Here is a 24599-nt window from a genome sequence, read left to right on the forward strand (position 1 = left end):
CAATCCCAATAAAAATTCCAACAATCTTTTTTAAGAAGTTAGACAAAGTGATACTAAAATTTATATGGAGAAATAAATACGCAAGAATAGTGAAGAGGGAAAACTAGCCTTACCAGATATTAAAATATCCTATTTAGTCCCTATAAGTAAAACATTGTGGTACTGTGTGCATGAATAGAAATAGTGATATAGAATAGAAAGCCCAGAAATAGAACCAAGAGCTTATGGAAATTTAGTATATGATAAAGGTGAGATTTCAAATCAGTGAGGTAAAAAGGGACTTTTTTTTTTTTTTTTTTAAAGATGACCGGTAAGGGGATCTTAACCCTTGACTTGGTGTTGTCAGCACCACGCTCTCCTGAGTGAGCCACAGGCCGGCCCCTAAAAAGAGACTTTTTAATAAATGGTGCTGGAACAACTGGTTAGTCATTTGGAAAAAGATAAGTTGGATCCATATTTCACACAAGAATAAACTCCAAACGGATCAAAGATCTAAATGTAAAATTAAGAAACCATACAAGAACTAGAAAAAATGGTTGAATTCTTCTTTCACTTCAGTGTAGGGAAAGGCTTTCTAAGTGTGATTCAAAATTCAGAGTCAATAAAATAAAATATCAGTAAATTTGGCTAAAAAAAATTTTAATTTGGTTGTATAAAAATAAAACCCTTTTCATGGCCAAAAACCGCACCATATGCAAAATGAAAAAAGCCAACTGACAAACTGGGAAATATCTGCAACATATGTCAAAGGCAAAGGGCTGATATTCCTAGTATATAAAGAACTCTTAAAAATGGAGGTATAAAGGGCCAAAAACTTTGATAGAGAAATGGGAAAAGACACGAACAGACAATTCATATAGATATTCTTTAAAAGGTAGATATAAAACAGACTCTTAAACCTACAAAAAAAGTTTCAAACTCATTATAATTAAGTGAAAGTTCAAACAACACTAAGATACCATTCTCATCTGTCATACTGGCAAAAATTAAAAAGTATGTCAACATATTCTGTTAGAAAGACAATGGGAAAACAGGTACTCTCGGGCCGAACCCGTGGCGCACTCGGGAGAGTGCCGCGGTGGGAGCGCAGCGACGCTCCGGCCGCGGGTTCGGATCCTATATAGGGATGGCCGGTGCACTCACTGGCTGAGTGCCGGTCACGAAAAAGCCAAAAAAAAAAAAAAACAAGCAAACAAACAAACAAAAAAAACAGGTACTCTTATGCATTGCTGATGGGAATGCCAGTGGGTACAACCCTTTTGGCAGGGAATTTGGCAGTATCTAACAAATTACATACACATTTGTCCTTTGACCCAGCAATCTCACTTCTTGGAATCTACCCTGAAGATAGACCTCCATCAATACAATAATACATCTGTACAAGGTTACTGGTTACAGCATGGTTTATAATTGCAAAATATTGGAAACACTCTAAATGCCCATATATAGGAGAATGGTTGAATAAACTATGTATGGTATATCTAGATAATAGAGTATTATGTGGCTATACAAACGAATAAGGAAGATCTCTATAAACCAATATGGAGTGACTTCCAGGATATATTAAGTTAGTATTAAGTGATGTGAAAAAATAAAGTGCAAAATAATACAATGCTATGGTATTTTTCATGAAAGAAAGGGAGATAAGGAAATATATGTGTATCTATTTTTTCTTAGATAAACCAGAAACTAATGAGATTGTTTATATTACAGGAGGTGCATGGGAATGGGGTGGAAAGAAGGAGAAAAGATAAAGGGGTAGAAAGAATGATGGGGGAGTGACACTTAGATGAATATATGTTTCTGCCTAGCTCTGACTTTTAATATTATGTTAATGTTTAACCTATCCCCAAAATAAGTAATTAATCAACTAGAATGTGGGGTTAAGTGAAAGTGGACTACAAACAGTAACAAATGAACATAACTGTATTGCAGATGAGTAATATAACCACAGTGAAGGGAGTGGAAAAGGAAGGAATTAACCTAAGTAACTTTGGAATCAGTATTTTGACTGTATCCTGTAAGGTTAAAGACAAATACGAATATTCTATTCTGGTTAGTAAATTTATTTTTCACAGTTTTCACAAGGTATGGGTTAGCAAGTCTGAAACTATTTTATGTATATTCTAGGATTGGACAAATAATATATTATGGATAGTGAGAGGTTTCTCAGTGTTGGAGAAAGGAACAAATAAGCTTACAAATAAGGGAAAGGGAAAGGAAAGGCTGAACCTGGTGGTATTGGGTTAGAGGAGGTATCAGTATAATTTATGATATATATATACACACATACACAGACATACACCCATATATGTACCATATGTACATATGTATACCTCATATACATATCTATCAAGGTAAGTAGATATAGATATGTGTATATGTGTATGTGTATATACCTACGTATATTTCCTACTCTACTGAGAGGGCCTGGAATACTACCCCAGGAGTAATGAGCACACCTCACATTCAAATCTTGGTTTCTGGTTTCTGAAAACTATTCTCCAATAAAAGGAACCAGAGTTCTTTTGCGAAATAGCTAATTACAAAGCCGGAGGAGGGAAATTACAAGATGAGGAATCTGGGATATCTTATGATCCCACAGAGTGAGGAAGTGCACAAAAAATGATTGGTTTCCATACCAGCCAGCTGCCAAAAAAAAAAAAAAAAAAAGGTCAGGTCATATGATCCAACAGTCCCACTTCTGGGAATATATCCAAAAGAACTGAAATTAGGGTATTGAAGAGATATTTGCTTTACTCAAAATAGCCAAGAGGTGTAAGCAACCCAAAGGTCTATGAATGAAATGAATGGATAAGCAAAATGTGGTATATGCATGGAATGGAATATTATTCAGCCTTAAAAAGGAAAGAATCCTGTCACATGACACAACATGGAGGAAACTTGAGGACATTATGCTATATGAAATAAGCCAGTCATGAAAAGACAAACACTGTTTGATTCCGTTTATATGAGGTACCTGAACTAGTCAAATTCATAGAGACAAGAAGAATGGTGGTGATTGCCAGGGACTGGGAGAGGGAATGCAGAGTTGTTGTTTAATGAGTACAGAGTTTCAGCATTGCAAGAGGAAGAAGGTCTGTGGATTTGTTTCACAACAATATGAATATATTTAACTCTACTGAAATGTACTTTAAAAAATGGTTAAGTTTGTAAATTTTATGTTATGTGTTTTTTTAATCACACACAAAAAATGACCTGGTCATGTGATGATGCAGGAACCAACAAGAAAGTGTCCCAATGGCCAAATCTGGAACAATTTGAGCAGCAAAATAGATAGTAATGGATTAATAGAATAAATAAATAAATAAAAATAGAAAATATCCACATGCCTATATTGATATAAAGTAAATGGGGGAGAAGAGAGAGCTCCACCATAATAATAATTGTTGCAGGAAAGAAAAATCAATGGATGTTAAATTTAAAATGGATGGGAAAAGTGACAATGAGAAAAAGGATGTTTTTATAGTCTCAAAGCATCACAAGATACTAATTAATTACCAAGGGAAAAATAGCAACTTTACAATAGAGAAACCTGGCAGACACTACCTTAACCAAGCAATCAAAATTAACTTCTCCAATGATGAGATGTATTATTATCATGTGCCTTTCAATATGATTCACTGAGAAGGGCATAATATGACTTCTGTGGTATTCTTGCCACAGAATCCATAACTTAAGTTTAGTCATAAGGAAACGTCAGACAAACCCAAATTGAGGGACACTGTTCAGAATAACTGTCCAGTACTCTTCAAAACTTTCAAGGTTGCAAAAGACAAAGACTGAGCAACTGTCCCAGATTAGAGGAGACTAAAGACCCATGGTGCTAAATGCAATGGGAGGGCTTAGATTGAATCCTGGACCAGAAAGAGGATATTAGTGGGAAAACTGCTGAAATTTGAGCAAGAATTTCTAAAATAGTTAATGGTGTGTGTTAGTTTTAATTTCCTGTTTTGATCATTGTACTGTGGTTATGTAAGATGTAAACATGGATTAGCTGGGTAAGAAGCATAGGGGAACTCTTTGTACCATTTTTGTTACTTTTTTGTAAGTCTGAAATTATTTCAAAATGAAAAGTTAATAAATTAAATAATACTCAGGGGTTTGAATGGCTCTTCAGTATGAATCAACAATGTGATCTGGTGGCCAAAGAAGAAAGGAAGGAAGGAAGGAAGGAGGATCTCGAGTGAGGAATATGCCTGTCTCCTTTACATTCACAGTATTGTATATTAGGTTCTAGGTGTGATGATGTTTTCAGAGAGAGAGAAGGAAGGAAGGAAGGGGAGAAGAAAGGGAGGGAGGGCGTGGGAAAGGAGAGAAGGAAGGACGGAGGGATGGATCCTGAGTGAGGAAGCTGCCAGTCTCCTTTACATTCAGCGTATTGTATTAGTTTCTAGGTGTGACGATGGTTTCAGAGAGAGAAGGAAGAAAGGAAGGAAGGAGGGAACAAAGGATGGAAGTATGGATCTTGAATGAGGAAGCTGCCTGTCTCCTTTACATTCAGCGTATTGTATTAGGTTCTAGGTGTGATGATTTCAGAGAGGCTTAGACCAGAACAGCAATAATACTTGTAACCATTTTATGCAAGGAATGGTTAACCTTGGCTTGCATCTCTGCATGTACCTGGGACCACTTGGGAAGTATTGATATACCTGTGTGCCACCATCAGAAATTCTGACTGGTCTATGTGTGGGCCCAGACATCAGGGTTAGGCAATTATGTTTTAGCTGATGTCTAAGACGGTGGGTGGACAGGAGGAACACCCAAAATGGCTGAAGAGAGTTTCAGGTCCCTAGAACAGCACGTTTTCGAGAATCACAAAAAAAACCCCTCCTCCTTCTTCCTCACCACCACCTCCCCTTCCCGCGTGCAAGAATTTCTCCACCTATAGAAAAATCCCAACTCAGCTTAAACCCCGCTTGCTTTCCTTACCTTCCTTCTTAGCCAATAGGAACAGTCCAGCCCAGCCTAACTGGATATAAAAGGCCCACCCCGACTCTCTCTGCTGCTGCTCCCACTTCTGAGAGGGCAGCCCTCTTGTTCATTTTGCCTGCCTAATACTCTTTTGGTTAAGTCCCTGGCTCCTGGTGTGTTTTATTTTCGCTCTCAGGCTAGGGCTTTTCCTTTCAATTAGTATTTTTTAAAGAGCTTCCCAGGTGATTCTGATGGGTAATCTGGGCTGTAAACCCCTTGATTGAGAGAATTGGAGAGTTAGCTAGGAAAAACTCAAATCAGCTCTACAAGAATCATGGGGGAATTTGGGAAAATAAAACTTTCTGAGTTCTATTTCCTGGAGAGAATTTGGTGTATTTGGAGTGAGATCTGCTTTTGTGATCTTGATGTGCAGTCAGGTATGGGAATAGTGGGATGGGTCAGTGCTTCTCAAACTTCAATGTGCATGTGAATCACCTGAGAATCTTGGTAAAATACAGGTAGGGCTGGGGTGGAGCCTGAGAGTCTGCATTTCTAACAGGCTGCCAGTGGTGCGGGTGCTGCTGATCTGGGAACCACACTTAGAGTAGTAGACAGCCTCTTAGTGTAGATTATTACACAAGGACTCAAGCATTGGATGTGGCAGAAGAGGTGATTTACACTAAGGTGCATCTTGAGAGTTATAGTGAAATTCTTTAAACTCCAGAGATGCATTTATTTAGGTGATAGTGTGAATAGAATGGAAAGAGCATTAGCTTGGGAGGTAGATCTGAGTCCCATATTCATGGTTTACTATCTGAGTGACCTTGAACAAGTTATTTCACCTTTTTGAGTTTGTTTCCAATCAGCAAAATAGATACAATTAACATCTCCTTGGCAGATTAACATTAGAGAAAATGTGTTTAAAGGACCTAGCATAGCTCTTGACACAGAATAGGTGTTCAGGCATGTGGTGACTGTTAACAGTATAATCCTCTTTTGTTGAAAGACCAGAGCTGTGATTAATGTGCATGAAAAGTACTGTTAGGAACCTCTAATCAGTTTTGTATCAGGGACAACTTCTATTCTACAGCCAATAGAAGGCTACAGTTACAAGTAGAAGTTATCTTGGCCTAATGAAAAATACTTGTTCATGTCCCTGAATAAATTACCTTCTGCAATCATCTTAGGTTTTGGCTTGAGGAAATGTGAGAAATGATTCACTGATTCAAATAATTGTTGAGAACCTGTTGCTTGATAAGTCAAATTATTCCAAACTATTATGACTCCTGCATAGAATATACTTGAGAATTTAGCTCCTTGGAACTCACTGTCCTCTCTACTTCCTTTCCTCCTTCAGAAATCCCCCCGAAGCTTGGGCTTCAGGTTGGGCAATCTCTTAGCACCCTATGGACTCCTGTCATAGCACTTGTCTCTACCAGCCTGCAAGCTTCTCCTCCTCCTCCCTTTTTTCCTGCAAGCTTCTTGAAGGCATGGGGCTCTTTGTAAGCTCATAACTTGGTATGGTGCCTATGCTCAAGTTATCGTGGAACCGATTGTGTGACACAGGATGCTCTCAAGGAGATCAGACTCTGAGATCTGTAAGAAGAGGTCAGGGAAGGCTTCCTGGAAAAGGTAATGCTTAAGCTGAGACTTAAGAAGAGAAAGCAGGTGGAGAGAGGTAAAGTGGCTGGAAAGTGCATTTTTGGGGAACTGCACATGGTTTGATAAGCCAAAGCATGGTGGGTATATGGGGGGTAGTGAGTGAGGCTGGAGAACAGGCAAGGGCTAGTGCATGACTGACTTAAATAGCAGCTAAGGAGATTGGATTTTATCTTGAGGATAACAGGAGACAAGTGATAGATTTTAAATGGGAATGTGTGGAGGGTGGGTTGAGGGTGATATTAGATATAGAGAAATTGGTTAGAAATTTTATCCCATAAAATATAATATCATATAAAATGTAAAAATCAGATCCCAGCTGTTACTGTTAATGCCTTTTCTGGTCTGAACTCCTTTTCCTTAGACCATAGTTCACTCCAGAGGCACCCTTTACCTGGTATGCCTCAGGCAGTGCTTTGGCTGTGCAATGGGAGCAGATCTTGGAGCATTATCTTGGCTGGTCCCAGAGGACAGGTGTCTGGCCCATGTTAGGCAGAAGGTCCCCCCCCCCGTTCTACGGAGTGAGATGTATAGCAAGAGACCCTTGGTAATTTCTTGGGCCAGTAAATGTTTTTACTGGGTTTAAATACCAGGCCTGCTGTGTCCTTGCTGTGGGGACATTGGAGAAGTTACATAACCTCTCTGAACCTTATCTATAAAATGGAGATAAAACTGACTCTTTTGTGCTTTTTTGAGAATTGAATCAGATGATGAAGAAAATAATAATGAGCATTTAGTAAGCATCAATTGTGTGTCAGGCTCCATGCCAGGTATATTCACTGACTAATTAAAATGTGTGTGTTGGGCCAGCCTGTGGCTCACTTGGGAGAGTGTGGTGCTGATAACACCAAGGCCACGGGTTCAGATCCCTATATAGGGATGGCCAGTTAGCTTACTTGGAGAGCATAGTGCTGACAACTTAACCAAGTCAAGGGTTAAGATCCCTTTACCGGTCATCTTTAAAAAAAAAAAAGACACCCCCCCCCCCCCCCCGCCCAAAAAAAACCGTGTAAAACAGAAAAAGTAGTGTTTGGTTCATGGTAAGTACTTAATAAATATTAGATTCCTCCCCCCACTTCCTGATCATCGCACTTTCTACAATTTGTTGGTAGCTGATAGGTTATTGCCTTAGCACTGTCTTCCAAAGGACTTTATTTATTCTCACAAATTGACAGAGAGAGAAAATAATGAAGATTTAATTTAAGCTCAGGAAGCAGCCAGTTAGTAATTTCCAACATCATTTCATTAAGGAAGTATTTGGGGCTTAGAAATCAACTGTACTTTAACGAAATTATAATTTAATAAAATTAGCCCTTGAACTTAATTTTTAGGTTCAAGTCTTGGGCTGCTACAGAAACCAAACAGAGCTGCTACCTGGACTATAATATTGTTCATGTACTATTTTGAAATTAGTGCCCACCTTCTGACCAAATAATCAGAATAAACATCTGAATACAAGCTCTGTTTGATGGGCAAAATGGAATATGTAGGTTGTCTGAGGGTTGGGATGAGTTATATGTCCCGGTTACCTAGATGCCTGATGGATTTCTGATTATATGAGGCCCTAGATTTATTTAAAAGTAAATGAGGGCTGGCTGGTTAGCTCAGTTGGTTAGAGCGTGATATTGATAATACCACGGTACAGGATTCAGGCGCCAAAAAAAAAAAAGAAAAAAAGTAAATGAAAGTGCCTCTCAGTCTTCAGAGACACTGCTTACCATAACCTTTCTTTTTCCTTCTTTGTGTAGGTTTTAGGTAACCAGATCTTCTTTGACAATATAAAGCATGGATTAAAACTAACTCTGTAGCAATCCTAGGATTATGGGCTCAGGAAAATAAATCTTGAGCTGACTGTGAAATGATTTCACTTAAGTCTCATTTTGAAGAATGCAGCTGTGAGAGAGGCAGCTCGGAGCTTGGTTTATCATTTATTCCTGCTTCCCCAAGATCAATTCATACGAGCATCACAGTCCATTGTGCATATGCTACATGAATGATTGTTCCTGAGAAGCATGGTGAATTACTGGCAGTAGTGATTACACTGGAAAACTGCTTGTGTTCTGGGTCCAACCCTCATCCCTGGTCAACAGAGAAACACTTGAAGAATGCAGGAGTCATAGTACTTGAAACACTCATCTACTTACCTGTGTCTGCAACATCAGCCAAGTCAGAGATTAGTTTATCCCTGGAGATTACTGTAAAATGAGAGAATTTTAGAACTGTCTAACCATGATACCAACCTTGTTCTTTCTTTTCTTAAAATCCCCTCTTTCTCCCTCTCCCTCTGGCTGTAGATTGCCCAATCTCAAATGCTACCTTAGAGGGTGCAGGGCAGGATATAAGATTAATATGCAATCTTTCTCTTATTTCCCTTTTTCGTTTTCTAGCAACAGCTTCAGGCCTATGTGGCCTGGGTGAATGCACAGCTGAAGAAGAGGCCAGCAGTGAAGCCTGTGCAGGACCTGCGACAGGATCTCCGGGATGGGGTGATCCTGGCATATCTCATCGAGATTGTTGGTCAGTTCACCCTGGACTCTGATGCTAGCATAAACCAGAACATGTCCTTCCTTATCCTCCGTATGTCCTTTAGAATATATGGAGATGAAAGTAGAGAAGACTTAAAATACTTGCCCAAGGGCCGGCCCCGTGGTGCACTCGGGAGAGTGCAGCGCTTGGGAGCGCAGCGGCGCTCCCGCCACGGGTTCGGATCCTATATAGGAATGGCCTGTGTGCTCACTAGCTGAGTGTGGTGCAGGCGACACCAAGCCAAGGGTTGCAATCCCCTTACGGGTCACAAAAAGACAAAAAAAAAAAAAAAAAATACTTGCCCAAGGTTAATTCACTTATTTATTAGTCAGGAAGAATTGTGTGCCAGGCACTGTATTATGCTTTGGGAATATGATAATGAGCACAGTCTTTGCTCACAATCTAGTTGGGAAGACTGGAAAGTAAGTCAATTCCATTAATGTACTTAGTACTCTGATGAGGTTAGCGCAGATGGGAGCACATAGGAGGGACACTCAGCCCCGTCTTAGCGACTCAGGGATGGCTTACCAGAAAAATTAACGTTTAAACTGAGGACTCCCACAAGAATTAATGTCTAAACCAAGGCCAGAAAAAGAAGTCGTAACCAGGCAAAAATAGGCTGTGTTACCAGCAAAAGGACCCCCCTCTATGATACTACCATAATGCCTCATCAAAGGGTTTTTTCTTTTAAAGGCTTGGAGTTGTTGCCAGTCATTTTTACTAGATGGTACCTTATTTACATAGCATTTGTTCATAGCTATTATTTCTCTCACTGAATGGTAATTATTTGTAGTAATCTATCTCTCCTGTATAGACTGAGCTTCCTTTTTTTTTGTCTTTTTTGTGACTGGCACTCAGCCAGTGAGTGGCACCGGCCATTCCCATATAGGATCCGAACCCGCGGCGGGAGCGTTGCCGCGCTCTCAGCGCCGCACTCTCCCGAGTGCGCCACGGGCTCGGCCCTAGACTGAGCGTCTTAAGGCAATGTACAGTTTACTTTTTTTTTCTGTTTCTACAACCCCTAACCAAGTGGACATAATAGGTAGTCAAACATTTGTTGTTTTATTAGTCAGCTGACCTTGCTTAGAGTCCTTGAGGGACATGGAAGAATCCGGGTTAGCAACAGGCAGCCTATCCATGAATCCCTCATTGGGACAGCTCATGAATTCCTCAGAGTATTCAGATGTAATGATAGTAACAATGGTAATGGTAATAACAGCTGTCAGGATTGAATACTTTCTGTCTTGTTTAATTTAATTTAATTTAATCATCACCTCTTGGGAAACAGATAATGTTATCCCCACTTTCAGAAAACAAGCTTGAAAGAGAGAATTTATAAACAGATTCATTGAGTATTGAGTATGCATCAAGCAAAGTAGCTAAGCGTGCTGCTTTGATTTATTTATGATATTGGTAAAAACACGAGTACTACGTGTACTATTATACTCATTTTATGGGGTTTAGAGAGGCTAGGCAACTTTACAAGGTCACATAACTTTAACTGCCAAAGTAAAGATATAAACATAGATCTGCTTTAATTCCAAAGACCATTTTAAACATTTAATTTTCATTTATTTGAATAGGTTACACATGGACTGGCAGGAAATCCAGATGGTACAAAAGGATATAAAGTCAAAGCCTTTTTCCACCTATGTCCCACTGCTAGCTATCCATTCTTCTTTCTGGAGGCAACCAGTGTTAGCAGATTCTTGCAATTCTTTCCATAGGTGTTCTATGCATATAGAAGGAATATGAATAGGTATTCTTATTTTCCCAAAACCTGGGTTCTGAAGCACTACTTTTTATTGTGATTTTGCTATAGAGAAAAACTCACAAGATTTTGTGTGTACTCACCAAATTCATTTCCTTATTTCCTATTTTTTCTTTAGACTGCCCTTATCTGGCTTTTTTTTTTTTTTAAAAAAAGATGACTGGTAAGGGGATCTTAACCCTTGACTTGGTATTGTCAGCACCATGCTCACCCAGTGAGCAACCGGCCATCCCTATATGGGATCCGAACCCGTGGCCTTGGTGTTATCAGCACCACACTCTCCCGAGTGAGCCACCGGCCGGCCCTTATCTGGCTTTTGATTCCACTGCTCCACTGCGACTGCTTTCCTCAAGGTTATAACCCCCACCTTGTCAAATCCAGTGGCCATCAGTCCTCATTTTATTCGACTTGGCAGTACTTGACACAGTGGATCCCTCCCTTCTCCTTCAAAGACTGTCTTTTTACTTGGCTTCCAGGATCCTATAGACTTTTGGTTTTCCTCCCTCCTAATTGGCTTCTTCTGTTTGCTTTGCTGGCTTTTCTTTTCCTTCCTGATCTCTTAATGTTGGAGTGCTCCAGGTTAGTCCTTAGCCCACATATATTCTCCGCCCTAAGTGATCTCTTCCCAAATTTGTGTCTTTAGCCCTGAATGTTTCCTTGAGTTCTAGACATGAATATCCAACTTCCTATGCAACGTCTCTACTGAGACGTTTAATGTGCAGCTTCAACTTCGCACGTTCTAATCTCAATTTTGGATTTCCTGCCAATCCCTTTATCCTCCAGGTTTTTCCATCTAAAGAATATATCTCATTACCATTCACCCATATATTCCTCATATATTACATCCAATCCTTTACATGTGCTGTCTGCTTTAAATTCAAGATATACCCAGTATCTGACTTCTCACCAGTCACTGTGTTCTGCTGTAGCCCAAACCATTATCTCTTGCCTTGACTGTTTTCATTACCCTTCTGACTGATCTCCCTCTCTGCATAGTTATCCATACAGAGTTAACTTTTAAAAATATAAGCCAGATAATGTCACTCTTGTCTCAAACTCTCCACTGGCTGCGCATTACACTTAGGATAAAATTCAGGCTCTTTACTCTGGTCCACAAAGCCCTGCATGACCTGGCCTTGCTTACCTCTCTGGCCTCTCTGAGGACGCTACTTCTTGCTGACTCTTCGGTAGCCATGCTGGTCTTGGTGCTGTTCCTCAGATCAGCTTAGCTCATTTCCACCTTGGGGTTTGTACCTGTGGTTCTTCAGTCTGGAATGCTTCCTCTTCGACTCTCAACATGCTTTACTTAGTCAAGCCTCTGCTCAATTGTATTGTGAGAGGCCATGATCACGCTTCTTTATTTTTCTTTATGGCACTTATCACTACTAGGAAATCATGTTAAACATTTAGTTGTTAATTTGGTTATCTATTACCCCCACAGATGTAAATTCTATGAGGGAAGGAACTTTGTCTTTCTTGTTCTCTCCTATCTCTCTGGTTCCCAGAACAGTGTCTGACACATAGTGAGTGTTCAGTGAATAATTATGGACTGAATAAATGTACACACAGTAACTTCACAGGCCCCTGGGTTTAGATTTGAAAATTTGAAGACCCTCCAAAGGGCTTTTATTTTCCTATTCCCCAATCAAATTACAAACCCCAGGACTTAACTCACCTACATACTTATGTGTCATTTTAGTATTCACATCAAATACTCCCTTCCTCTGTGTCTGGCTGCTATGAAACTTTGATAATATTCCTCCCTATAATTTCATATATCTTCTCTCTCCTAACAGCAGGAGAAAAGCTGAGTGGGGTACAGTTGAGTCCCAGTAACCAACAAGAGATGAAGAATAATGTGGAGAAAGTGCTACAGTTTGTGGCTTCCAAAAAGATTCGTATGCACCAGACTTCAGCTAAAGGTCAGTGCCTCATCACATCCTTGGTGGTTAGTATACCCAGCTTAACTGGTGCTTGTCAGTCTCAGGAAAACCCTTAGTTGTAAGCCAAGGGTGTGGAGTAGACTGGAGCAGGATCAGGCTCCTGGCCTCATATATCATTTTTCCATAAAGAAAGTTATCCTTTTGGGATGGAGTAATTATCAAAATCTGAGTGCTTTGGAAATCTGAGTGGGGATAAAAGTTCTGTATTTACTTTAATTAAATACAGGTTTGCTTGAGTATGTGTAGGAAAATTAGTGGTTAGAGAAAATATTACAAAATTGGAATATTAATTTTAGGATGTCTCATTTAAGTTATCAAAAATGAAGATAGATTATTTTAAGTTTTCAAGTTTCTTGGGTTTCATGACCAAGTATTATTTTATTTTATTTTATTATTATTTTTTTTTAAAAGATGACCAGTAAGGGGATCTTAACCCTTGGCTTGGTGTTGTCAGCAGCACACTCTCCCGAGTGAGCCACAGGCCGGCCCAATTATTTTAAATCATCATAACCTACATTTTTCCATCCAGTTTTTTAGAAGGAAAAACTTTATAGCCCCCTTTTTTTGGATATCATAGAACATTCCAGGCAGGATGGAAGGGGCTTTGTGACTTCTGAATGTGCCCTCTGTGGCCAGGTGGGTTTGACAGTCCATTATGAGCCCAGGCAGTAGGGAAGGAAAAATGTAGGTGTCTTTGGAGAGCATAGGCTCCCTAGTCCTCTTGCTGTTTCTCTAGAACTGACTGGAGATCTGGTTCTGTTTCAGCTTTAGTTTCTAGGTCTGACTGCGTGTGGGTCCCATGAGAATGAGGGCAGCAGGGAGGCCTCCTTTCACGTGGGATTATGGGTATTCTCTGTGTTGGGGTCATTCAGGTGGGGCAGATGCTGACCATAGAGAGCATCCTATAGAAGGTACCAAATAATCCTTTTCCAAGCCTTGCATATTTAAAAGGCTACAAGGCTAAAAAAATAAAATTTTACCCATTACCTTGCATTAACTTTCACCAGATCTATTACATTGTTTTCTGCCTGCATTCCTCTTTTTTTCTAAAGGAAAATTTAAAGTGCTATAATGTCTCTGATCTGGTTCCCATGTGGAGTGGGCTTGGGGATCTGGCCCATTAAAATCTGCTATTTTGAGGGAACACAGCCATTCAGGACATCATTATCTTTTACCTGGAGAAGAAGTGCAGTGGCCTCCTAATTAGTCCTGCTGCATCCATTTCTGTCCCTGTCTCTTCTGCTCTCCCCACTGTAGCCAGAATGATCTTTCTAAGAGTATGTGTGCTTATGCCACTCCTCTGCATCTGAAGGCCCTTAGGATAAAATCCACAGTCCTTCCTTTTGACCTAAAATGAAACTGAGGCCAGATACATACAGCAAGGATTTATTGAGCCAAAGTGACAGTTGCAACCAGGGAGATACATAGATCAGGTCACCCTGAAAAATGTGTTCCGAAGAGGGCCAGCAGAGCTTAACATTTTATAATCACAAGAAGGGGGAGAAATCAAAGGAGAGAGGTAGAAGGACGGCCTTCCTAATCACTTCATCAGCTTTTCTGTTGGTTGTACATGACGTATAGATCTGAGATTGTTATTAGGTCACATCTTACATGCAGGGATCTAGCGTAAGGTTTATAAGAAGTATCTTAGGTTATTTTATGGCTTTCTGGTGCCATTATGGCTGCTTCTAAGTAAAATGGTCTTATGGTAACATTTTTCAGGACAGGTGGATGTGACTGCCAGCTTACCTCAAACCTCCCAAGGCACTGTAACTTAGCTGACCTGGTCAGAGCAGATTATTTTGTTATCATTCCTATGGCTTACCACGTTCTATGTGGTCCACCCTCTGGCTCATCCTCCTGCAGCCTCACCTTTCCCCTCTCATTTGCTCCCTGGGCCCTGGCTGTGCTGAACTTCTTTCTGTCCCTCCACCACAGTGCTGTGCCACAGAAATATAATGTGAAGCACATAGGTAACTTAAACATTCCTAATGGCCACATTATAAAAAAAAATAAGCAAGTGAAATTAATTTCAATAGTATATTTTATTTAACCCAATGTATATTATCATTTTACCATGAAATCAATATAAAAAGTTGAGATATTTTGCATTATATTTTTTATACTAAGTCTAATGAGATAATTTTGCATCCCTTTGTGTGTGTGTATGTGTTAGATACTATACTTACAGAACATTCAGTTCCGACGAGTGACATTTTAAGTGCTCAGTAGCCACACGTGGCTAGTGGTGCCCATATTGGAGAGTACAGCTATGTCATGCTCTGCTCCCTCTTGGAATACTCTTTTTCTTTTTCTTCTTCTTCTTCTTTTTTTTTTTTTGGTGGTTGGCCAGTGCAAGGATCCAAACCCTTGGCCTTGGTGTTACAACACCATGCTTTAACCAACTGAGCCAACCTCTTTCTCTTCTCTTAACTGATGAACAGCTCTTCATCAATTGAGTCTCAGTTTAGAACTTAATTCCTCTGAGAAGCTTTCCCTGAGCCCTCTAGATGAGATAAGATGCCTCTACTCTGAGCCCACAAAGAATGCTGAACTTCTCTTGTCAAAGTACTTTATAGTACTTTATTATTGCATTTAAATCTTATGTCTCCCTGGTTGTACATGGCTTTGTGAGGACAGAGACCCTGACTGTCTTGTTACATGTATCACTAGCAATATGTATTAAATGCATAAGTCCTCAGCCTCAGCCTCTGTCTCCCTCCCAGGATCTCTCGGTCTGCCCTGTGTTTCAGATATTGTGGAAGGAAACTTGAAGTCTATCATGAGGCTGGTCCTCGCCTTGGCAGCTCATTTCAAACCTGGCTGCAGCAGGACGGTGAGCCAAGGACGGGACTCCAGGGCCCCTGTGCAGAGTCACCAACCACACTGTGCCACTGCTGTGGCCCAGGGAGCAGCTGCTGCTCTAGCTGATGTGTGTCATGACATGTCACGGTCAGGACGGGATGTCTTTCGATACAGACAGAGGTAAGGATGGAAATCTGGGGATGGGAACCGATCCCTCTCTCTGACATTTCTTCTCTTAGATGATACAGTGCACTAGATGGAAATATCACTCAAATAGCCCCACATTGCAGGAAAGAACATGGAGTGGAGGTTGGGGAGGGCACTCCAAAGGAGAAAAGCCCTTTCTTTCTTTCTTTTTTTTTTTAAAGATGACCAGTAAGGGGATCTTAATCCTTGACTCAGTGTTGTCAGCACCATGCTCAGCCAGTGAGCTAACCAGCCATCCCCATATGGGATCCGAACCTGCGGCCTTAGTGTTATCAGCACCGCACTCTCCCGAGTGAGCCATGGGCCAGCCCAGAAAAGCCCTTTCTTTTGAAATGTTTACTTTGCAGTTAGCAGAAAGTAAAGGAACCATATGAGTAAGTTTTTGCTTCAGTGCCCAAATTTTAAATATATGCCTTTGGCACTGTGTGTTTTCTTCACTGGGAGATATGTGGGAGCAGTGTTCCAGTTCATCTGGGGGGGCTCTACCCTGGAATGTATTCAAAATGCCAAGCTTTCTTGGAGTCATGGCAGGAAATGCTTTGGGTGTTGTGTATCTGCTCAGGGAGAGCACAACCCTGAGATGTTGCAAAGATTAGTGAAATTACTTGTTTTCATGTCTGCCTTCCTTACTAGGTATCGAGTGTCTTTGAGGCAGGGGCTTGGCCTTGTTCATTTTCTTACCCACAGTGCTTGCAGAATGGCAGTCTATCAGTACTTGTTGAGTTGGCCTGAATTGAAGGACTGACGCCCTCTCCTTTGCTGGTGCCCTCTGACTTTAGGAACAGCAGCATGGACGAGGAGATCGAGAACCCGTACTGGAGCGTGCGGGCCCTGGTGCAGCAGTATGAAGGGCAGCAAAGGTCCCCATCTGAGTCAAGCTGCTCCAGGTAATTGTGCTCAGCTCCTTTACTATTACAATCCTGGCTGAAAACTGAACTCTTGGGGATTCTCAGCTTCAAGGAGCAACACAACAAGCCATAAAGCATTGTATTAGTCCATTTCTGTTGCTTATAACAAAATAACCTGGAACTGGGTAATTTGTAAGAAAACAAAATTTATTGTTTACAGTTTTGGAGGTGGGGAAGTCCACCACTAAACCTTCTAGGGAACACATCTGGTGAGGTGACTCTGCAGCAATGCAGGGTGTCACATGGTGAGAATGGTGGAGCAAAGAGAGGGACTCTCACATGCTGTCCTTTTAAAGCTCTCAGAAGCACGCTCAGGGCCATCATTATTAACCCATTCATTAGGGAATGATCATCAGAATCTAATCACCTCTTCAAGGCCCCACCTTTCAGTTACCGACATAGGATTTCCCAACCTCTTTACACTGTCACAGTGTGGGTCAAGCTGACACTCCATCCAAGGCAGTCACCTAAATCTTTCCCTTTCCTCAGTTTATGTTTGGCTTTAAAGGGACAGCCCTCAGCACTGCCTTGTGGTTTTGTGCAGGCAGAAGGGTAGGGTGGTGTTGGTTAATTTCCCACCTATGGAAACTGTGCAGAACCCCAGTGTCTATGCTTTGCTGTGATGACATGGGGGCATGACTGGGGGCTTCAGGGTTCTGACATTTGCACATCAGCTACCAGTGTTTACGACAGCTAGTTCAACTGTACTGTCTTTGAGCCTGAGTGTAACTCTTAAGTTATGGCCTGAGAAAGCTGTATAAAGCTCATAGCGAGAAAGCAAATTGAGCAGTGTTGTCTGAGAACATTATAATGTTTCTAACTTTCATTTATAGGGCTGGGAATTGCAGCAGATTAGTATGCATTTGAGTGGGCTAATGATGTGTGTGACTGTAGCTGAAAGGCTGTCTGTATCCCTTAGAGGCAAGTCCAGAGACCAAAACAGAACACACTGCTCTAATAAAAGCCTGATCAATGCCAAGTATAGTGGCAGAAAAAGATGACTTTCCTGGCTCATGTAAATCATGCTCCTATAACACATCCCTAGATCATGCTAGGCTTATTTACTAACTTCATTTCGTTGTTGAATCATATTTAATTTATGCTCTAATGACTTTTCTTTCCTACCCCAATCTAGTGTAGTCTGTTCTATTTAAGCCTAATTGTTCCTTGTCTTATATTTATTTTATGTGTCTTTGTTTTCTTCCTCCTACTTTTTTTCCTAATAAAGTTCCATCCTGTTTTAATGGACCATTCCCTAATTTACTGAGGTCATATGGAACTCTTTCTAGCATTTTATTTTTTATTTATTTATTTTTTGCTGGCTGGTACAGGGATCAAACCCCAGACCTTGGTGTTATCAGCACCATGTTCTAACCAATTGAGCTAACCAGCCAGCTTCCAACATTTTAATATACTGGTAGCCTTGCTCAACTTTTTTATTTTTACATTTAATAGGTATGATTTTAAAATAAAATTCACATAACATAAAATTAACCATTTAAAAATGTACAATTCAGTGGCATTTAGTACCTTCATAATGTTCAACTATCACCTCTATCCAGTTGGAAGACATTTTCATCACCCCAGAAGGAAACCCTGTACCCATTAAACAATAGGTATGCTTTTAATGGAATCTAAACAATTACTTCCGTGCTTTCTGCTTAGACTATCACTTGGTACAGATTCAAAGGATGTTTCCATGTGTAATGAGATCTATTGCTTCCAGAGAAGATAGTGCTTGCCAGAGTTAGTGAGAGAGAGAGAGAGAGAGAGAGAGAGAGAGAGAGAGAGAGAGAGAGAGAGAGAGAGAGAGACTGGATTTCCTTCTGAAAGCACCTGCTTCTTTCCTCCCAGGCAGGAGGACCCAGACTGGGGTGGGGACTGTGAGAGCGTGTGAATGAGGGACCCACTGGAAATCCGGCTGCAGTGGGTCTGTGGTGACAGTTTTCTAGGAGAGAGGTCAGAGCAGAATAGTTTGCATTCTCGTTTTTCTTTTTTACTCCTTCCTGATTTTATCATTTTCTTCTAATGCTGGCCCCTCACTTGCTCTTTGGGATGCTCAGTCAGCACTATGCCCTTTCTTCAAGAGCCTCCCAGGGAAGGAGAAGGCTTTTCACGGTTACCTGAGATCATGAAGGCTCTGGCACATTCTACACACACCCCCGCCCCAGGGGAGTCCACTTAATAGCTATGGACCCACGAAGGGGCCTGGAGACCCTGATATATGGCTCATTCAGGATGGGGAGTGGCTCAGAAGATAGGAAAGATAGCTCCTGGTGTCTCATCCCCTCCCCCTGCTCCTGGAGAGACGCCCTGGCCAAGCCCTGACCGCCTGTTGCTCCGTAACCTTGGGTCAGCCTCTCACTGTATTCAAGCGAGATGATCCTTAGCTGGGAAAACACGAAACGCCCGAAGGGGAAGGTGGGAGGAGATGGGCATTCGGCGGATTTCCTGGGGAGCGCCTGAGTCTCCACCCCGCCAGCCTCCCTCCCTCGAGGAGCCGGGCTGAGCCCCATTCGAGCTAGACCTGCCGCGACCTCCGCGCCCGCGGAGGGAGGGGTCAGAGCGGAGGCGGCAGCGTCTTCAGTGCTGGGCTTCTCCGCAGCAGGACCACCAGCACCCTCCTCGTGATTCCGCCCCCCGCCCCGTCCCCGCCCCCCCGGCCTCGCCCCTGGCCCCGACCGGCGCCCCCTACCTCTGCCCAGCGCGGTCGGCCGGCCGAGCGAGCGCAAGCTTGGGTCCGAGCCCAGCTCCGCCTCGCCGCGGGTGACAGCCTGGGAAGGGCGGGGAGGGGAGGAAGGGAGGGACCGGGGCGGCGGCGTGGAGCGGGATCACCGTACGCTCGCCGCCGGGGTCTCGACGCGCAGCCCGAGCCGCCGGGAGCCTGCCTCCCGGTCGCAGATGGGTTGAGATGCCTTCGCCCGAGGGGATACCTGGAGCCGCGCGGCCGTGGAGACCGAGATGCAGGGGCCGGGGACCGGCACCCCGCGAGGGGAGGCGGCTTCCGCCGAGGCCGGGCTGCGGCAGGGTTTGAGCTGCCGGGACAGCGCGCTTCGCACCCGGGAGCATCCCAGTCTCTGCGGCCCAGACGCCTGCCTCTGCCCTTCCTACTTTCTTCCGCGATCGGGCGAGCAGCTCTGCTAGTTGACCTGCCCGTGGAGTCGTTCTTCGGGCCCCGGCGCGGGGAGGCATGCCCGAATTTGGGAGCGGTGTGACTGTCAACCTCCCATTTCACCCAGGGAAACAGGCTTGCTGAAGCCGGAGCCAGGAGGGGACCATGGGAGGGACGCAAGTCAAATGGTGAGCTGAGGCCACTTCGGCTTTGAAAGTAGGGGGCATGGGTGGGAGCAGGGCCAGGACGGGAGAATGCTGTTTTCCAGAGACAGACGGGGACGGGTGGGGGTGTTATCCTGGGGAGGACAGGCTGCGAGCCTGGGATCGTCACTATAAAATACGGTGGGTTTGGGGAAGGAGGAGTGGCCCTTTACCCTGTCGGTGTCTCTGCTAAGGGAGAGCACTTCAGGAGGGGACAGGACTCTTCCTTATCGCTCATTACCCATTTAAAAAAGATTGATTTGAGTCTAATTTGGAAGTATCTTCACTGGGGGATGCTTGTCGGGTAAGTTAAGATTGGAGAGATATTGGACCTATGGGAATTAAGAAATGTATCAGTCGGACCTGCTGGACCTGATTTGTAATCAGTCGTTCCCTGACTTCAGAGAGGTTTATCATGGCAAGTAGGGGGGTTATTTGTTCATAACCGGACTTTTAAGCTAATCAGGGAGGAGCCTGAGTCATATAATTAGCATTAAAATACTTTTCTCTGACCTGAGGCAGAGGATTTAATGCACCTTCCTCATCTGTGAGGTGCTTCTTAGGGAGGCAGCAGGTGCCTCAGGATTTCCTTTCCTTGGGTCCTTTTTCTTTTGACTTGGCCACCTAGTTTCGTGGTCATACCTCTCTGTGGCTGTGCTCACACAGGCAGCCTCAATTCAAGAAAGAGAAATGTTGTTTTTCTTTGGCTGCTCTGCCACTCCCCCAGCAGGGCTGGATATCCAGACATCCGCCTCCTTCTGTCCTTTTATGGGAGACAACTCACTTAGGAGGCAGAAGGTGGAGCTGAGCATGCGTCTGTGGTTTTAGGAAAGCAGTTTTCCAGCATCCTGGGTTCACACCACACCCCGCACCCCCTTTTGTCTCGCACATACCCACTGTGGTCCAGCGAAGTGCAGGCAGTGGAACATGTCATCCTCAGCACCTTGTCAGTTGAGAAAGTGTTATTTTATTATTTCTCAGAGAGGAGCAGCTGTGGCAGGCCTCTTTCTGCATTTGGATTCCCATTTCTCTAAGAAGGTAAATGCTGAGGCCTGAGCAGTCATAAATCTTTTCTCCTTATGAATGGCGTAGTACCTTTAGATGAGAGCTTTTCCAGAAGCTAATTCATGTTGGCCTGGAAGTCAGATTGCCTAAGTTGTGAAAGATGGATAAGAGGGTTCTAGAAAGCAATCACCATTTCTGATTACGACTTCTTGCCAATTCCTACCCTTCACCCCTCTTGCTTGTTAAGATTGTAGATCTATAGATATGGTAAGCAACTTTGTTTAATCTGAAATAGCAAAAAAACTTTAAAATGTTTTCTGTGGTTCTAAGAAGGAAGAGAACGTATTACCGGTTGAGGTCATTCCCACCAAAACCCTTAAACTCTGGACAACGAGGAGGATGAGACATTAGCCCTCAGGCTGCTTAACAGGTTTTGAAATCTGTACTTGGCTCTTGTTTTTTACTGGTTTCTAAGAAGGCAAAATGTTAACTCCTGATGGTGGTTGTGAGGATTAGCCTGGGAGACCTCAGGGGCACATTAAGTGGGTCAGTGAATCCTAGACACTCACTGTTGTCTGGGTGATGAATTTGGAAAGAATTCCTGAGAGGGGGCTGGGCCTGTAGACTCCACAGCCCCTGAGATTGTTTCAGTGCTGATGTTCTCAAGGTGGGGTGCAAAGAGAAAAGGCTTTCTAGACTCCTTTTTCCCTCTCAGATGGAAGCATCAGCCTCACATTCCCATCTTGTCTTGTAGACTTGCTGTTGTTCCGGAGATTTAAAATTGCTTTTCCCTGAAAATCCGAACAGTTCCTTCCAAGGCTAGTAGTTATATAAGAACTTAAGAATTGTTAAGGGGGGGACACTTATTCTATTTCATGGAATAACGTGTTGCCCGATTCTAGGATCGTAATAAAGCCAATTGAGGCCTTCAACTAAATTTGTTGTAATTTTGTTCTTTGACACTTCTAAAAGAGATTCAAGACAAGCAGTAATATGAATCTCCTTGTTGAATGTAATGTTAAGCATGAAAACAAGTTTGGGAAAGATGATCTGTATCAGAGGTCAGTAAGCTACATCCCGCAGGCCAAATCTGGCTTACCACCTGTTTTTGTGTGGCCCATGAGCTAGGAATGTTTATGTTTTTAAATTGTTTAAAAAATAAAAAAGAATATTTTATGACATAAAAAAATTTTATGAAATTTGACTTTAGTGTCCATAAATAAAGTTTTATTAGAACGCAGTCATGCTCACTTTTAAAAAATCGTTGAGAGGTTTTTGATGACAATTTGAAATATTGTGGCAGCGATGCAAATAACTGTGATGAGACTAAATCAAGTAAACCTTACTCCACCATCCCCTAGCAGGTCTTTCCTTTCGACATATTGCCCTTCTTACCATGTTCGAACCCAACTCTTGGTATATCACTGCCCCTCTGCCGAGACTGGCATTGTATACATTCCTGCAGTTTCTCCCCCTGAACCACCCTCACCATGTCCACTCCTCTGGGATCAGCCGAGAGCTGGTCTGCTGGTATTGCTTGTGTCTATGAGAGATCAATAAATTGGAAATAGGATTTCCTTTCATCTCCAGAAGCTACTAAGACATATACTGGCATCAGTCTCTGACAGGTTTGGGGCTGGTGGTGGTGGAGGTAAAAAGGAAACAAACAGGTTTGGGATGGTGTTGGGGAGGTAAAACAAAACAAAACAAAACACAAAACGTGAAGTTCTTTAAATGGAAATTATCCATCTTTTTGGTAAGTCTCTTAATGAATTAGGTTTAAAGGCAGCCTTTTTGTGGAAAAGATGTCCTAGGACGGGGTCATTCATTCATTCAACATTCATTTCATTCATTCATTGAACAAATATTTGTTTTTACTGTTGGCCAGGCACTGTGTTATGCATCAGGAGTAAGATGAATAAGAACAAGTTTCTAGGATAAATTAGGAAATTTGGCTTCTAAACAACTGTTCATAATAATTATTTCTTTTCCTTTTTCTTTGATCGCAGCCTGACTTCACCCAGTCCAATCCACAGTGCAAAGAGTGAATCCATTATAACCCAGTCGGAGGAGAAAGCAGATTTTGTGATTATTCCCTCTGAGGGAATAGAGAACAGAACAGGTACTATCTCTCAGCCTGCCTGAGTTGGCTCAGGGAACAGCCTTCAGCTTGAAGAGTTTGGAGGTCCTGCCTGTCTACTTATAAGCTCCCTGGCCTTCTCCCTCTCTGTGGTCAGCTCTAGAGGGCCCTAACGCCTTGGAGCCAATTAGTGTGGTTATCCTCTTAAAGAATGTCATTTCTGATGTCTAGCTGTCAAAAACCTTGCAGCAGCATAGACAGGCCCTTCCTTAGCTGGCTGCCTGTGAATTAGGAAGTGACTTTGGGGACAGTCAGAAGTCTTACTCGAGTAAACAATTTTTATTATCTCTGCCTTATACAAATAATTTCAGTACTTCCCTAATTTAAATCGGGGCCAGGAACATATAGTATGAGCTGAGGTGTCTGTGAGAACATACAATAGAGAGCAGGTCTACATCAGTCTTGGTATATGTGCTGCCGAAGCGAGCACAACATCAGTCTTGGTATGAGGGCTACAGAAGGGAACACAAAGACTTTCCTTTGTTTAGACTTCTATTTACTCTGTCTCAGTTGCTCTCCGTCTTCTTACATAAACACAGAGGGAAGCATGGAAGAAGCAAAGCATGAGCTTTAGATAGAATTTTACTCACCCATAGGGTTATAATGAAATTGAAGCCCTCCGAAGAAAAACTGGAATTAACTTCTTCCTTACTATGCTCCCCCTCTATGCTTGGTATTAGTACCAAAAGGTCAGTCATGGTACTGAGTCAGAAACTGCTAGGGCCTTGGCAAGGGAAAGGGAGAACATTTATTGAATGCCTGCTCTAGGCCAGTCACCACCAGGCCCTGCACATAAATTACCTCTTAATCTTCACAACAACCCAGAGAGATTATTATACTGGTCTTATGAATGAAGAAACTTACTCATAGAGTTTATACCCTTCTGTAGTCTGTAAGACATTTAAAATGACTGTGCATACAGTCAGATAGGATAAAATAGGTAGATGAGGAAACCAGAACCAAGAGACCCTCAGGGCAGGAAAATAAAAGAAAACCAGGGAGAGATATTAAAGAGTTTGTGCAAGTATGCTTTCACGGGTTTATTTTCTATGTGCCTCACACAATGTTTTATGTGAAAAGGGTTCAGTTATGACTGAATGGTCAAAGGAATATCGAAGCAAGATCTTCCCTCTAAAGCTCCAGAGTGACCAACAGGAATTTTGTTTTCATTGTATCTGACAGCTCCTCTCTTAGTACCTGGCAAAATCAGGCTCTTGGAATGCCAATTCTAGAGAATTAAGCGTGAAATCTGTGTGTCCCATACCAAGACTCCCATGCAGGGAGTCTTACTGCTTCCCAAGGGTTTTAAAGAGGATAGATTTCCCCGGGTAAGTGATGCTTCTGTGAGCCTGGAGCCCAAGTTAACAGCCAATTCTTTATGTCTC

At 42.4% G+C, this 24599-nt stretch overlaps 1 protein-coding gene across 5 annotated transcripts in view; it reads left to right on the forward strand.

The window, feature by feature from the left end:
- DIXDC1 (DIX domain containing 1) overlaps nt 1–24599 on the forward strand; it is a 67313-nt gene that overhangs the window by 13252 nt on the left and 29462 nt on the right. For 4 of the 5 annotated variants that reach the window (XM_063095641.1, XM_063095639.1, XM_063095640.1 and 1 more), the window contains exons 2-6: nt 8982–9111; nt 12688–12813; nt 15588–15819; nt 16626–16733; nt 23084–23196. In XM_063095641.1, the coding sequence (XP_062951711.1) occupies nt 8982–9111; nt 12688–12813; nt 15588–15819; nt 16626–16733; nt 23084–23196 (709 nt within the window). Of the gene's footprint in view, nt 1–8981; nt 9112–12687; nt 12814–15587; nt 15820–16625; nt 16734–19588; nt 20055–23083; nt 23197–24599 lie in introns of those variants that run through there. The other variant, XM_063095643.1, reaches the window with a different exon arrangement.

This window comes from Cynocephalus volans, chromosome 4 (assembly GCF_027409185.1).
Source record: "Cynocephalus volans isolate mCynVol1 chromosome 4, mCynVol1.pri, whole genome shotgun sequence".
Classification (NCBI taxonomy): domain Eukaryota; kingdom Metazoa; phylum Chordata; class Mammalia; order Dermoptera; family Cynocephalidae; genus Cynocephalus; species Cynocephalus volans.